This window comes from Ochotona curzoniae, unplaced genomic scaffold (genome assembly GCF_017591425.1).
Source record: "Ochotona curzoniae isolate NIBS_2020 unplaced genomic scaffold, NIBS_Ocur_1.0 contig_883, whole genome shotgun sequence".
NCBI lineage: Eukaryota > Metazoa > Chordata > Mammalia > Lagomorpha > Ochotonidae > Ochotona > Ochotona curzoniae.
In genome coordinates, this window is record NW_024466599.1 from 69,501,381 (window position 1) to 69,515,905 (window position 14,525).

The following is a 14,525-nucleotide window of genomic DNA, read 5'->3' on the forward strand; positions in this document are numbered from 1 at the left end:
GACTTGGAATCAAATTCTGGCTTCTGGCTTGGATTGGTTTAGCTCTGGCCATTGCAGCCACTTGGGGAGTGAATCAGAAGGCAGAAGATCTTTCTGTCTTTCTCTCTGTAAATCTGCCTTTCCAATAAAAACAAATAAATCTTTTTAAAAAATCTCAATCTAGGGGCCAGCATGGCATAGCACGCCAATCCTCCACCTATCACACAGACATCTCATATGGGAGTTGGTTCTAGTCCCCACTATCCACTTTTGCTTTAGCTCCTTGTTAATGACTTGAGAAAGCAGAGGAAAGTAGAAGAAAGTAGCCCAAAGCCTTGAGCTCCTGAGCTCACGTGCGAGGCACAGAACTCCTGGTTCCCAGCTTCCGACCGGCACAGCACCAGCCATTGCAGCCGTTTGGGGAGTGAACCAGCAGATGGAAGATGTTTATGTTTGTCTATGTCTACATCTCTCTCTCTGTAACTATTCCAAGGACAAATCTTAATCAGAAAACATCCTGAAAGTGGATCACAGTCCCAGCCACAGGATATTTACTCGATAATAGTGTTAAACGGGCCTACGCCCACCAGCTGAGAAAATTCCTAATCAAGGTAAAATCAGATTAAGTAATTGATAATTTTTAATTGGCTGATGGCAATTAACGGAAGTCTTTAATTCTTCTGGCCATGACATTTGTATCCCACATTTTCAGCTCCCAACTGAATTATGTATTCCTTATATATTTTACAATATACATGCAGAAGCTATACAAATATGTCTGTATGCTTGAATATATTCCCACCCTTGCAAACTAACGAAGGGATCAGTGTTTTGAAATAGAATGTTAAATCACAGTGTATACTTAATAGCTATTAAGTATATCTTAATAGCCACTGCCATGTTCCTAAGAAGATTAAATTAATTTCTATCTGTATTCAATAAATGATTGAATAAATTTAATTACTTAAAATGTGAAACTTCTACAAAAGGCCAAAGTAAAATAAGCAAAGTAAATACAAGTAACAAACTGGACAAAGTATTTCAGAGTTATTTCCCTAACATATATATGAAAACTTCTTAAAATTCAAGTTACAACGAAACATGAATACAGGTTATAAAAATACAAATGGTAATAAAACATCTAAATCCACATTGTAATGAAATCCAAATTAAAGAAAAAGTATTATTTTTTAAACATCAAATTGGCCAAAAAAAAAATCAGTAATAACAACAAAGACAATGGTACTTCCAAAAAGCCTGTGGGGAAATGGAATTTGAAAGTTTAGTTTTGTGTAAAACAAAAGAAATTTGGAATCCATGCATAATTTTTTCCTAATATGTCAGTCCATAAACACTTATGTTACCCTTGGGGCTGGATAATCAAGCTCTCTCACTGATTACCAGAAGAGAGGTAAGATGATTCAACAACATGGCATTTGGCCTACATGCTGTCACAAACACTACTACTCCTGGTTTCAACCCACAGGAGAAAAGTGAAGGCAAACAAGTTAAACTAACACAGAAAATATTACCCAATCTTTACTTATTAAGTTTCTTTAAAGCCCATACAAAAGCGCATTCAATTATAATTTGTTTAGATGTATAGAGTAAAAATAAATAATTACCTCTCCAATGAAGACTACTATAACACAGTCCTGCTTCTCTTCAGGATACAGATTATCAATAAGGGAATGGAGAGTTTCTATGAGGTAAGACTTAACTTCTCTCTTCACTGTAGGAATTCCCATTACTATTGAAACTGCAACAGAATAATTTAGTAATTAGAAGATTTCACAAAGAAAAATATACGAAAACATTATTATGAAAGCATTATATTCAAACTGAGAGTACTGAAGGATAATATATAGATATCTAGATATTAAGCTCCAGAAAGCAAAATAATCAAAAGCTCAAAGGCAATACCTATTAACACTGTGAAATTTTTTTTTTTTTTTTGAAAAGCAAAGGGAGAGAGAAAAAAAAACAGAGACAAATTCTATCAAGTGGTTAATTCCTTAAACGCCTGAAACAGAACAAGCTGTGCTGGGTCAAAGACAGAAACTGAGAACTTCATGCAGGTTTCCACACATGGAGACAGGAACCCGAGTATTTGGGCCATCACTGGCTCTCCATCTTCCTAGGCATATTAGCAGAAAACTAATGTCTTTTCCTCATGGTTTAAGAGTAAGAACAAAAGTAAAGGAACTGATAAAACTGAAGACATTAAACCTCACAATGAAAAACAAGTGGCTATAAAGTATAAGCAGCAAATTTTACAATACATCCAAAACTTGCAAACACTAAATATGTGTTAGCAGCTTACAGGAATTTAGCAACTGAGATGGTGGTTAAGAGCCCCATGTCCCATGTCTGAACAGAACACAGGGTCCTGATGCTGACTCCATTTCCTGACTCCAGCTGCCTACTGACACAGACCCTGAAAGGCAGTAACGATGGCTCATGTAGTTGGTCTCCTCCAACTAGGAGAAGCAGATTCAGTTCCTGGCTTCCAGCTTCAGATCCCAGCCACTGCAGGCTTTGGGTAGTGACACAGCACACAAGATCTCTCTTTAATAAGTAAAAATTTTAAATAAAAGATTTGGTGTAACATATAGCAGCTTTAAGCATATTATGCACTTGCAAGGCTACAAGATCACTTATGTCATTTCCTTGTTAAAAATATATAACCTCAATCTAAGTATAAAAAAACCTCAAATTCAAACTTGGGGAAATTCCACAAAATAACTAAATAACTAGCCTATACCCTTTAAAGGCCATGAAATACAAAGAACAAGGAAATGTTCCAAATAGTTAAAAATTAAGGAAACATGACAATTAAATGAAATGTAACATATTGAATTGGTTCCTAGAACAGATTAAAAAGAAATAACGAAAAAAGACAGTCTGAATAGGCACCAATGTTAGTTTACAGTATAGTATTAACATTAATTTCCCAGTTTTAATCTCTAATATGTAAAAACTTCATAAAATCATTTATTATTGTCTAAAACTATAGTTAACCTATCAGTTACACTTTTTTAATGATTTATTTGTTTGAAAGTCACAAAGGCATTGAGAGACAGAGAGCAACATCATCCATCTGCTGGTTTATTACCCAGATGACTGCAATGGTAAGGGTTAGGCAAGGCCAAAGCAGCAGCTAGGTGCTTCTTCAAGCTCTCCCACATGGGCAGTCAAGGGTCAAATACCAGGCAGGTAGCTGCCCTGGAAGTGGAGCAACAAGGACAGGAACTGGTACCCACATGGGATGCTGGCTTTACAGACAGTCACCTTATCCATGAGGCCACAATGCTGGCTCCTACATCGCTTGTTTTGAATTCCAATTTTGTTCCCTCTCGATTAACACATTTGAACAGTTTGGAAACGTGAATTTGACATTTATTGATATGCAATTTGTTCTCTGAGACAACACTTGCTAGGTTAACATCTGAAAATTGCACCCTGCAATTTTCAGAAAGCTGAATAGAACCATGTAGAAACAGACAAAATATATACACCTCAAACACCTACTAGCTTTCTCAGTTCATTCCATATTACCAGCCACATCCATTCATGCTAGGGATTATACCTCCAGTAGGAATTCAGACATCCAACACTATCCCAATTCACTATAACTTAGAGACAAACTTTCTACAGCCACTTTAACAAGCTAACCTCAGGTCTACAGCAGGTCTACCATATTTATAATATTTACACATTTCATAATCATGTGACAGGTAAAACAGTGCTAACATTTTTTACTATGACTTTTTTTTTAAGTTAGAGTTACAGGAAGAGAAGGGGAAGAGGGACTATGTCTTCCATCTACTGGTTTACTCTCTGGATGGCAGTAACAGCTAGGGCTGGGGCAGGCTGAGGGCAGAAGCCAGGAACTTCAAAGGGCCTCCCAGATGGGTGGCAAGGGCCCAGATACTTGAGTTGCTTCCACTGCTTTGCCCAGGTCAGCAGCAGGGGACTACAAGTGGAGCAACCAGAAGTCAAACTAGTGCTGACAAAGGATGCCAGCATCTCAGACAGTGACATTAACTGCTATGCTACATGTCAGCCCTTGTTTTTGACTGTTGTGATCCTAATCACATTTTGCTCACTCCACTGCACAAGTCATACAGCAAAATAACTTTTGAGGAACACATATGTTGTGTTATATAATTGACTATATTCTCCATTAAGTTTTCAAAAATTACTATCTTAAAATCTTAATATTCTGGTGTTACGTATCGATACAAAAATATTTTGTAAAAATATTAAATAAAGCCATTTGTGTCGGGTGAGGGACCTGAGGGATGGCACCAGTGGGGACATGCAGGGATCTGCGGCTTCACATCCAGGCAGACAGCAAGCTAGGGGATTTCCCCACGTGCTTGGTCCCGGGCAGGGTAGGGGGTCCCTGGGTTGTTGGCATGCTGGCCTGGTGTGCTGATGGACTGAGCTTAGGGAGGGTCCTACACCAGCACATATGCCAGGAGCTTTGGACCCTAGTGGACGAGCAGAGCTATAGGTTAGCACACCACCACACCAGAAGATTGAGTTTTGGAAGGCTGGGCTGGGAAACCATGCACTACCAGGCACAGGGACTGTGCACTGATCAGGAAAAGGGACAGGGAATGTGTGGGAGGGAGGATTGCTGAGGGAGTATGTTACAGGTGAAGATTGACTTCCGAGGGACTTTAATTGACAAGACCACTGTGCTTCCAGGTTAGCAAGGGGGGCTGAGACCAGGTGATTTGGAGGGGGGAAGCTGGAGGACCGTTATGTGCCAGACAGATGCACCAGCACACACGGGAAATCTGAGTTGGGCTAGTTAGCGTGGATCACCACCAACCACCAATGTACACTAAAGCCATATAGGGCTGGAATTCTACCTGAAAGGGCTAGGTCACAGTACCTGCCAGTCAAAATCAGAACCAGGGGATAGGTAATGTTAGGTTGGGGCATGATACTGACCAGCACATGAGAGAACCAGGTCTGGGGCAAATCCTGTGGAGGATATGTATGCCCACCTCTGTGGAACTGCATTTTCCAATGGTTTACTTATGTATTGGGGTTAGTGATGGGCTGAGCTAGGCATGACAGTGGAACCCTTATCCTCATGGGTATTTGAGTAGAGAACAAACTGCACTGGTCGAAGTTGTAGCACCAGCAAGCAGACCCAAGAATACAGTGTGGAGGCAGCCGGGGCCACAATATCCACTAGCTCAGACACAGGCCAGGACAGAGGAGGCAGACTATGCCAGCTAAGGGCCTAGCACCCACCAGCACCTATGTGACCTGGGTCTCGGAGTAGGGCTGTTGGGGGAGCGTGGGAAACCCCTGGTGGGCCATAACTCCTGCTGGTGAGCATGTGATTAGGCCTGAGTGTTGGTAAGGCCATGTAACATTACTCCACCTGTCAGAAAGTGTGTAGTTCTAAAAAGGGGCAGACCAGGCAGGCCTGGGCCAACCTTAGCCCACTGGCATGTGCGGCAGCCATGCTAGAGTGTGGGTCACACAGGGCTACACTATCACACCTACTGGTTTGCATGAGCCAGGGACAGGAATAGAGAGGGCAAGAGAAGGTTGGGCCAGGTTGCAACATCTGACAACAAAGGCCAAGACAGAGGATGGGCTATGCTAACCTGGGTCAGAGTAACTACTGGCATACATGAGATCTGTGGCTGGGAACAGGCCTGGTTGGGTTGTGTTCTCATTGTTGAGTGTGAGAGCTAGAATGGGCTGGCGATCTTGGCTAGACATGACAATAGTGTTCCTTGGCATGGATGTGGATTAGGTCTGGGGTGCATCAGACTGGCCTAGACTCCAGCACCCACTGGTGCTTGTGAGAGTCAGGGTGGGTATAAAATGGGCTGGCCTAGGTCTCAGCTCCCACTAAACCACACAAGAGCCATTTCTGGGCGTGAAACAGGCATGGCTGGGCTGTAGTACCCAACAGTAAGAACCAGAATGGGTGTGGACCAGCTGGGCAGGGCCACTGTTCCTGCCAGGACAGGAGGAGTACTAAGTCAATCTGGACCAAGGACCCACAGGTGTGCATGTGCCACTGGGAAAAGACCTGATACAGGAGCTTGGGGAAGTCCTTGTCAGGATACAGCCCCTGAAAGTGAGCCAAGAACCAAGGCTGCAAGCAGCCCAGACTATGCCAGGTTACAGTACCCATCAGCATACGTGTGGCTCAGGTCTGGGGTCAAGCCAGGCTGGGCCAGTTCATAACACCAATTTGCAGATCTGAGAACCAGAACAGGATACAGGACAGGCCTAGCTGGGCTGCAACAACAGCCAGTCACATTAGGGCTGGGACTGTGGATTGGCAGGGCTGAGGTAGGCTTCAGCACCCACCAGCATGAGCTTGGATTGGGGGCATACTTGGCCGGGCCAGGCCAAGCTACAGTACCCACAGGCAAATACCAAGGTGAGGTAGGCCATGCCAGACTGAACCACAGCTCCCACGGACACACATGGGACCCAACAGAGGGGGAGGATGCATGCTGCGTAGGTAGACTGCGGGTGCTCCCCTGCTGGGCCACTGCTCCAACTGGTGACCATGAGAACTTGGACCTGGAGCATACTAGACTAATAATTTCTACAACATCTGCTGCCCTGCCTGTGATTGGGTTAGGGGGAGAGCCAAGCTGAACTGACTATACCCATTGGTGCATGCAAGCCAGAGTGAGGACAAGCTAGTTGGGCTTTGCTGTAGCATCTGCTGGCAAGTTCTGGGACTGGAGCAAACTTTGCCAAGCTAGACTGCAGAAACAACTGGAGAATGCGAGATACGGGACTGAAGTCAGACCAGAAGGGAAATGGTAGGCACCTCTCTGATGGACTGCAACTCCCACTGGTAAGCATCAGAATCAGGGCTGGAGATGGGCTTGGCTAGACAGGTGGTGGCATCCGCTGGCATGAGTGTGGGCTGGCTAGTGAGGTCACTGAATCTGATGTGGGAGAGAATGGACCAATCTGCTGCACATACTGTGAAGTACAGGAAATAGGGCTGGGCCTGGGCCTAGTGGTGGCTATGGGGGTCATTCCTACAAGGCTGCAGTTCTTGCTGGTTATGTGAGGGCTAAGCATGTGGTGGGCAGGGTTGGGCTGGGCCATAGCACTCACTGGTTTATGTAAGAGACAGAGCTGGAGTCTACAACTACAACAACCAGTGGGTACGTAGGCTGATGTGGGTGCTGGACTGAACCAGACCCCATACTGGCAAACACACAAGAGTCAGTGATCCTGGGATCATTTCAGGAGAGGTTTCTTTGGAGATTCCCCCAAATGAACTGTGTGAGAGCTGGGCCTTCTCTGGCTTAGAACAGTGGATGGCATATCCAGATGCACATGGAGGATATGGCAGTGCACTGGAGTCTGCAGAGGACATCTGATACCAAAGCAGAGAATGGAGGGCAGAACAAATTGGTTAACTACCCAGTCAAGTGTTGACAGCAAATATCTGTGAATGGAGAATCTAAGGTAGACTGTGTCAGCCAATGGACTCTGAAAGGATTTCCTCATCCTTGGATTAGTGAGATCGACCACACTTGTGACCTATCGAAACCACCTGTGCAGAACCCTTGGCACATGCTCCACATTGGGGATCATAGGATGACTTCAAGTGGCCGTTCCCCACTCCTGGGTACTGAGTTGGTTGCGAGGCTAGGTGTGGCTTCTCATCTTCCCTCTCCCCCCAGATACAGGAAGAAGAAAAATAAAATTTAGAAACAAAGGTCTTATCAACTTTCCCCTAATCCTCAACCCTCCCCACCCTGATTAATTATGTAAATATCATCAAAAACAAAATTTTAAAAAATAATCTATAAAAATAAAAAGGTATTAAGAAAATTATGCTAACAATTGATTAGAGATGCTGTAAGGTATTTGTAATTCATAGAAGTCTAAAGCTAAAAGTGGGGGTATGTACACTTCACATACTGACTAAAGTGCTAGTCTGGATGCCAGCAACCCATTTGGGTTCAATTCCCAGTTTCACTCTTGATTCAAGCTTCCTGCCAACATGTACCCTGGGATACATGTTATACAAGATATGGTTGAAATGGCAGGTTCTCTACCCAAAGCCTTGGGACCCTACACCCACGTTGGAGACCCAGAAGAGGCTCTGGGCTCCTGGCTTCAGATCAGCTCAGATCCAGCTGTTGCAGCCACTTGGGGAGTGAATCTTTGGATGGAAGATCTTCCTTTCTGTCTCTCCTCCTCTCTGTATATCTGACATTCCAATAAAAATAAATAAATCTTTAAAAAAGTGTAACTTTAAAACACAGTGATACAGGCCATTGTTGTGGTTCGGTGGGTTAAACCACAGCTACAATGAGAGCTTCCCATATGAATGAAGGTTTGAGTCAGTGCTGCTCCTCTTCCAATCCAGCTTCCTATTAACATGCCTGGGAAAGCAGAAGATGGTATAAGTGCTTGGGCACCTGACAGAATCCCAGTCTCCTGGGTTCAACTTTACCCAGGTCTGGCTGTTGCAGCCATTCAGGACGTGAACCTGTGGAAGGAATATTTCCTTGTAACCCTGCCTTTCTAATAAATAAATCCTTCATTAACGAAATAATAATAAAGTGAGGACACTTGCAGATCATGGATCAACTAGTCTACCACCCCGATTACAGGTTACAAGGCATTAAGGGACTGTCCCAAGGTCCCATGCTACATTCCTCTCTTCCTTCTCAGGGATAAAGAGTTGTCAAGGACTCAAAAAAGAAGTAATTTGCTGTACTTATTCTGTAGATGGCTACTGAACACCTATTAATGCAAGACATTATTTTAGGTGTCAGGTAAATTAACAGTAGCACAAATAAGGTTTCTGCACTTATAGACTCTTCCCTCTAGAAAGGAAGGCAGGGTAAAAGATAAATAAAATCATAGAAGATGACAGGGACTATTCCAAATAAAATGTAAAGCGGATTGCAACGGCAGAGTGGTATTGCTCATGGAAGGTCTCTCTGATATCATCTGAGCTTGTAAGCACTATAAGAAAGAGATGGAAAAGGTCATTTCAGAAGAGGAAGAGGGTGAATTTCACACAAATAGCAAGAACAGAAAGCATCTAAGGAAAAACAGATCAAGACAGGGGTTATATCATGCAGATAACTACTTTTGAGTGCAAAAGAAAGCTATTATGAGATTGTAAGCAAGGAAATGACATCATCCAAACTGTAATTTTAAGAGATTACCATATTTTGGGCATAGTAAAAAGACTATTTTAAAGGAGAAAGCATTTTTGGGAAAAACACTATATTAACTAGCTGAATTAGAATGTCTGAAGAGGAAAGATGAATGATGAGATTTAAGGGATCCTTACCAACAATGCTGCAGACGGGGATAAGTGAGGAAAAATGAGGAACTAACGGTGAGCTGAGTAAGCAAATGGGGTATCTCACTCACAAAAACACATTCTACAGAGTGGGTTCCAAACCAAAATTCCTATTTGATTGTGTTATTCTGAAGTTCCAAAATACAAGCTGAGTTACCCAGAAATCAAATTTCCATATGCTTTCATCTATTTCAGGATTTAAATTTTAACATACTTAGAATATAGAATAAAAGTCCAACAACTGTGTTGTGAGGCATTCCCAAGGAAACATTAACTCTCATAGAGTTAAAGCACTTTGTTTATGGAAACAGCAATATACTTGCTGAGTCAGGAGTACACAAACAAAAGTGGTATGAAGTCATAATACAAATTCCCTATTCCCTCCCCCTCCCTGTTTGATTTCTGTTAAGTTCAGACAGCATGCTTATAGAATAAGCACGGTTTCCCAAATACGCTTTGTTTTAGAACTGAAATTATAATTCTTCAGTTTAAGGCATTCAACAACTCCAAAACTAAAAATGAAAGTACTAATTTTAGTCAAACCTACAGAATTCAAGCAACTGTATCTGTGATAATTTACAAAATTACCACAGAAAAGAACAGTTCTCCCTATCTTGTGAACTCATACTGCGACTGCACCTCTTGTTTCCTCCCATGACTGAAGAGCAGCAATCTGCAAGACAAGGTAGATCCCTGCATCCTGGATCTCTGATCAATCAAGGAAGTAGAAAGCCCACCAACCCTAACAGACATGCACCACAAGCAAAAACAAAGTAACTTTTGTTTCATTGAGATTCTGGAGCTGATGAGTAGCAGCATTACATGTCCATCTGTTCTATTTGATATCACATTCTACTACTTACAACCTAGGAAATGTAAGTGCTTCAAAGGGCTAGAGTCCAGAAGGAGAATATCAGCAACAGGAACAGCGTGTTCATACTATCCTTCTAGGAGGAGCCAAGTACACCCGAGAACCAAGCAGAAGTAGAGCCAAAGGGCTGGATTAAATACATTGTTTCGATGATTAAATGTCCAATATTTTTAAGTCAAATATCAAATTGTACAATTATCCCTACTGCACACTAGACAATATGAAACACAGTTATAAGCTAGGTAAGACCCCTTCTTCATAGTATTTATAAACTGACAGAGCTATTTATTACTCTCTTTCACTTTCCTGAAGAGGTTTTCAAATTCTAGTACTTAAGAACAATCATAATTTGTCTCAATCTTTAATTACCTCCAGTCATAACTAAATCATATCCCTTTTTAAATGTGTACTGTTAGTTAAATATTTGTTACGTACCAAGTTTCCTTATGGTTTGACTTTATTACTCACTTTTCCCCTTAGATTTCCTGACAATTTCTTCTGCCTATCGGCAATTCTTTCTTTCCTGGCTTCCCTCTGGAAATTACTGCTAAAGGACCAATGAGACATAGCTATAGGCCCTAGGGCATCTCATCAACATATTTGCAAATAATGACTCAAAATTAAACCAGCTCAAGTATTTTCCTTGGTCCCTACATCTAAACATTTAGTTGCCTATTTGACATCACCCACTGCAGTATCTCAAAATCATCTCCAAATTATACCCAAAGTTATATCTTCTTTTACACATCAATGTTGTAAGACTGAGAGGCTGCCCCTATCTCAGTGAGTAGCAATCACGCTGCTTCTCAATTCAGAAACCTAGGACTTAACTCTTGTCCAGCCCTCTGACAGCACTACATCTTTTCCTGTGTGCCTACATATTTTCCAAACAGCCTTTATATCCACAGTATTCCTTATATCCCTCCCTACTGCTGCCTGGTCCAAGTTCATCCTTTTCCAAGTAGATCTCTAAAACTTCACTGGAAACTTTGAGGCTGCTGCTCACTTTTATCTACTCTTCTTCCCACATCCTCAATCATCCTGTAGCAAATGTGATCTCTGAAAAATCGAAGTCTTATGGGTCATCTTAAATCTGCTCTGTTCAAAACTCCTCAGTGTCTTCTTACCACTCTTGGGATTAAAATAAAACAAACACAAAGAAGGCCTACGTTATCTGGCCTCAATTTACAACTCTAGTGTACTCTAGTGTCAGTCTTTCCCATGCTATCTCTACTTCCACACTAAACTGCACACATATTCTACTGGCCTTAGATCAAGTGTTTTTAAGACTCCCCTAAACTCCTTAATTAAGTCAAATGCCTTTTTTGGAGATTCTCTAAATTTCCTTTATATCATTAATTAAAGTTGCAATTACACACTTATTTACATAATTGGTTCTTTGACTAAGACATATCTGTTTACTCAAGTGACGTTCACTAAGTCAGTGTTCTATTGGGTGAGTCATTCTTTCTCAGTCCTTTAAATTACTGTTGTATTTTTAATTACATTCAGTTTTTTAGTACTTAACAGCAGTATTAAGCAGGTAGTATTTCTAAAAGGTAGAAAAAACACACAGCTAAAAAACAAAAAATATTCAGATTCAGATTTAAAAATTTGCCTTCCTGGCTTGGCGCAGAACAGTTAGTAACTCTCCTGCCTGAAATGCCTATGTGCCCAGCTGCTACACTTCTGATCCAGCTCCCCACAACCGCCTGGAAAAGCAGCAGAAGAGAACCAAATGTTTGCAAACCGGTTATCCATTTGGGAGATCAGTATGGAAGCTTCAACCTGTATGGAAGCTTCAACTTGGCCTAGCGCTGGCAGCTGCAGTCGTCTGAGGAGTAAACCAGTTGGAAGATTTCTCTTTCTGTCTCCTTCTTTCACTCTCTTTTAATACAAATTTATTTTTATTTAAAAAAAAAATCTTCCTAAATCCTTAGGCAGTGTTTCCTAATATTTTTAGTTATAAAATCCTTTGAATATTCTGGGGAAGCTGACATCCATAATAGTGTCTTGGATTTTACAGAATACCAGGCTTACATTTTTTTTTTATTTAAAAAATATATTTGAAAGAGAAAAACAAATCTTCTACTCCCCAAACGCCTATTAACTGCTGGAGCTGGGCCAGCAACTCAATCCAGGTCTCCCAAATGGGTAATAGGGAAGCAAGTACTGCAGTCATCAACTGCTTCCTTTAGGGTGTACATTACCACGAATGCTGCAGAGGCAGAGCCAGGACTAGAGTCCATGCATTCTGATGCAGGATGTGGGCATCAGAAGCAACCGTTTAATTATTATGGCAAATGCTCACCCTCCCTCAATTTATAAAACAAAAAAATCAGGAAGGTTAAATATTCGTCTGCCTGAAATACAGTTTTCATGACACTTTTTTAAGCGGTATTACTTTGGTCTAGAAAGAAAATGTGTAAACACTTCCAACATGGAATTTATGCGCCCAAAGCTACTCTACATAAATAAAGGGTACTGTTATTCTTTAAACTGCCAGACTTCTAATAGTCAACATAAAATTCACAATACAATTAAGACTGGTGGTATAACAACATTAAGAAACAAAATAGACATACCTCCTGTTCTTCCATTACCAATCTGCACAGCAGGTTGAAGGCTTCCTTCATTTTTCAATAAATGAGGCAAATGATAATAAATACTTGGCACTTGAAGAGATTTTTTGCTTGTTAACTCTTTTAACAGTTTTATGGTATTATCTGTAATACAGAAGTTCAATCAACTACAGGAACATCTTGTTTTATAAAATGAGAATAAAAAATTGTAATAACTAAAGAATTTTTTTCCTAATTTCACACTTTGGTGAGGGAAATTCTCCATTCAAAATGAAAAAGACATGTTTGCAACTCAAGTATCATAGTTATGACACTGAGAAAACAGACTGAGGAAAGCCTGAATATCCATTTATAGAAAACAAAACAGCACTTTGATCACCAGTAACTTTTTTTCTTCAGGCATTTTTATTTTATACGAATTTCAAAGATATATTTTTTCTAAAAACTTTAAGTGTTATTTAAACAGAAGAAATGGGGAATATGTATTACAGATAACTTACAAATTTGTTCCATTAGAGAAACCAATGAATCATTAATAATATTAATGAAATAAAAATTTGGTGACATAAAAATATTACTTGAAATTCTTGCCAAACTAGCATTTATAATATGTGTGTGTATAAAGTACATATACATATATGTAATATAAAATAGCATGATTTAACCCAATGATACTATATTATGATCCTTTAGAAAGCAAAATTAGTAATGACTTTCTTATTAGCTACAAAATACTAGCCTCATATCTAGTCATACTGTAACCCATAAAAATAATTATTAAATACATTAATTTATCAATCAGATTAAGAAGAGCAGAGGAATGGAAAATAACTGGCATCTATTTTACTCTGACCAGAAGTCCTCAGGGAAGGAATAAGTCAGACGCTTCCAAAAATATCCATCATATAATCATATTACTCTTTATTACAAATCATTCTTAAGTGTACCAATTGCATCTAATAGTTTAAAGACTTTCTCAGAGCCCATCTTAAGTCCATGTGAGTCACAAAACAAATATAAAGCTAACCTCATTTTAGATGTTTTAAAAAATGTAGGTTCTTCATTATTATCAATGAAATATATACAGCTAAAACTTAACTATTACTCTTAAAATCAGATATCTCAATTAGTAACAGTTATTTTATAATTTATCAGAACAGAATGTTTTCGGTAATTTTTGTTGCTAAAAGGGATAACAGCATAACTGATGTACTATTTTGCAGAAATTGAGATTTATTTCAGTTATTTAAAAATACTTTTTATACAACAACAAAAAGTTTGTACCTGAAAACTTATTTAATGTATCCTTACTTCCATTTGTTTCTGCTCCTACATTCCTGAACTGCTGTACAATGGTATTTAATTCAGAGGTGCGCTGTGAAATTCTATGTTCAGCAATTCGAAGGCGTTCTTTCAAAGCAAGAAATTCTCGTTGGTAAGCAATCAATTTTTCTAGAAGCAAAACCAAAAAGTTGTTAGTGTATTTCCACCAAAAACAGCAAAAAGTACAATAGTCCAAATACAACCATAAGATGAGGACTGTTTAAAGGTTAGTTTTTCAGAAGAAAATTATTATTTTGCAAGTAGAATAGTATAGACTGCCAGGTCCAGAATACTGTAGATAGAGCAGATTGGTTCAAGCACACCACACTAAAAAAAAATAATAATAATACAGGGTAGAGTTTAGTTCCTGTTTGGTAAACTCACACCCCATATGGGAGTGCTGGTTAAGTCTCAGCTTCTCTGCTTT

General features: G+C 40.1%; 1 protein-coding gene across 3 annotated transcripts in view; it reads right to left on the reverse strand.

Moving 5' to 3' along the window:
- MGAT4A (alpha-1,3-mannosyl-glycoprotein 4-beta-N-acetylglucosaminyltransferase A) overlaps positions 1–14,525 on the reverse strand; it is a 123,054-nt gene that overhangs the window by 51,642 nt on the left and 56,887 nt on the right. For 2 of the 3 annotated variants that reach the window (XM_040993771.1, XM_040993772.1), the window contains exons 3-5: positions 14,060–14,227; positions 12,779–12,919; positions 1,605–1,738 (exon numbers count right to left, since the gene is read on the reverse strand). In XM_040993771.1, the coding sequence (XP_040849705.1) occupies positions 1,605–1,738; positions 12,779–12,919; positions 14,060–14,227 (443 nt within the window). The remainder of the gene's footprint in view (positions 1–1,604; positions 1,739–12,778; positions 12,920–14,059; positions 14,228–14,525) is intronic. The other variant, XM_040993773.1, reaches the window with a different exon arrangement.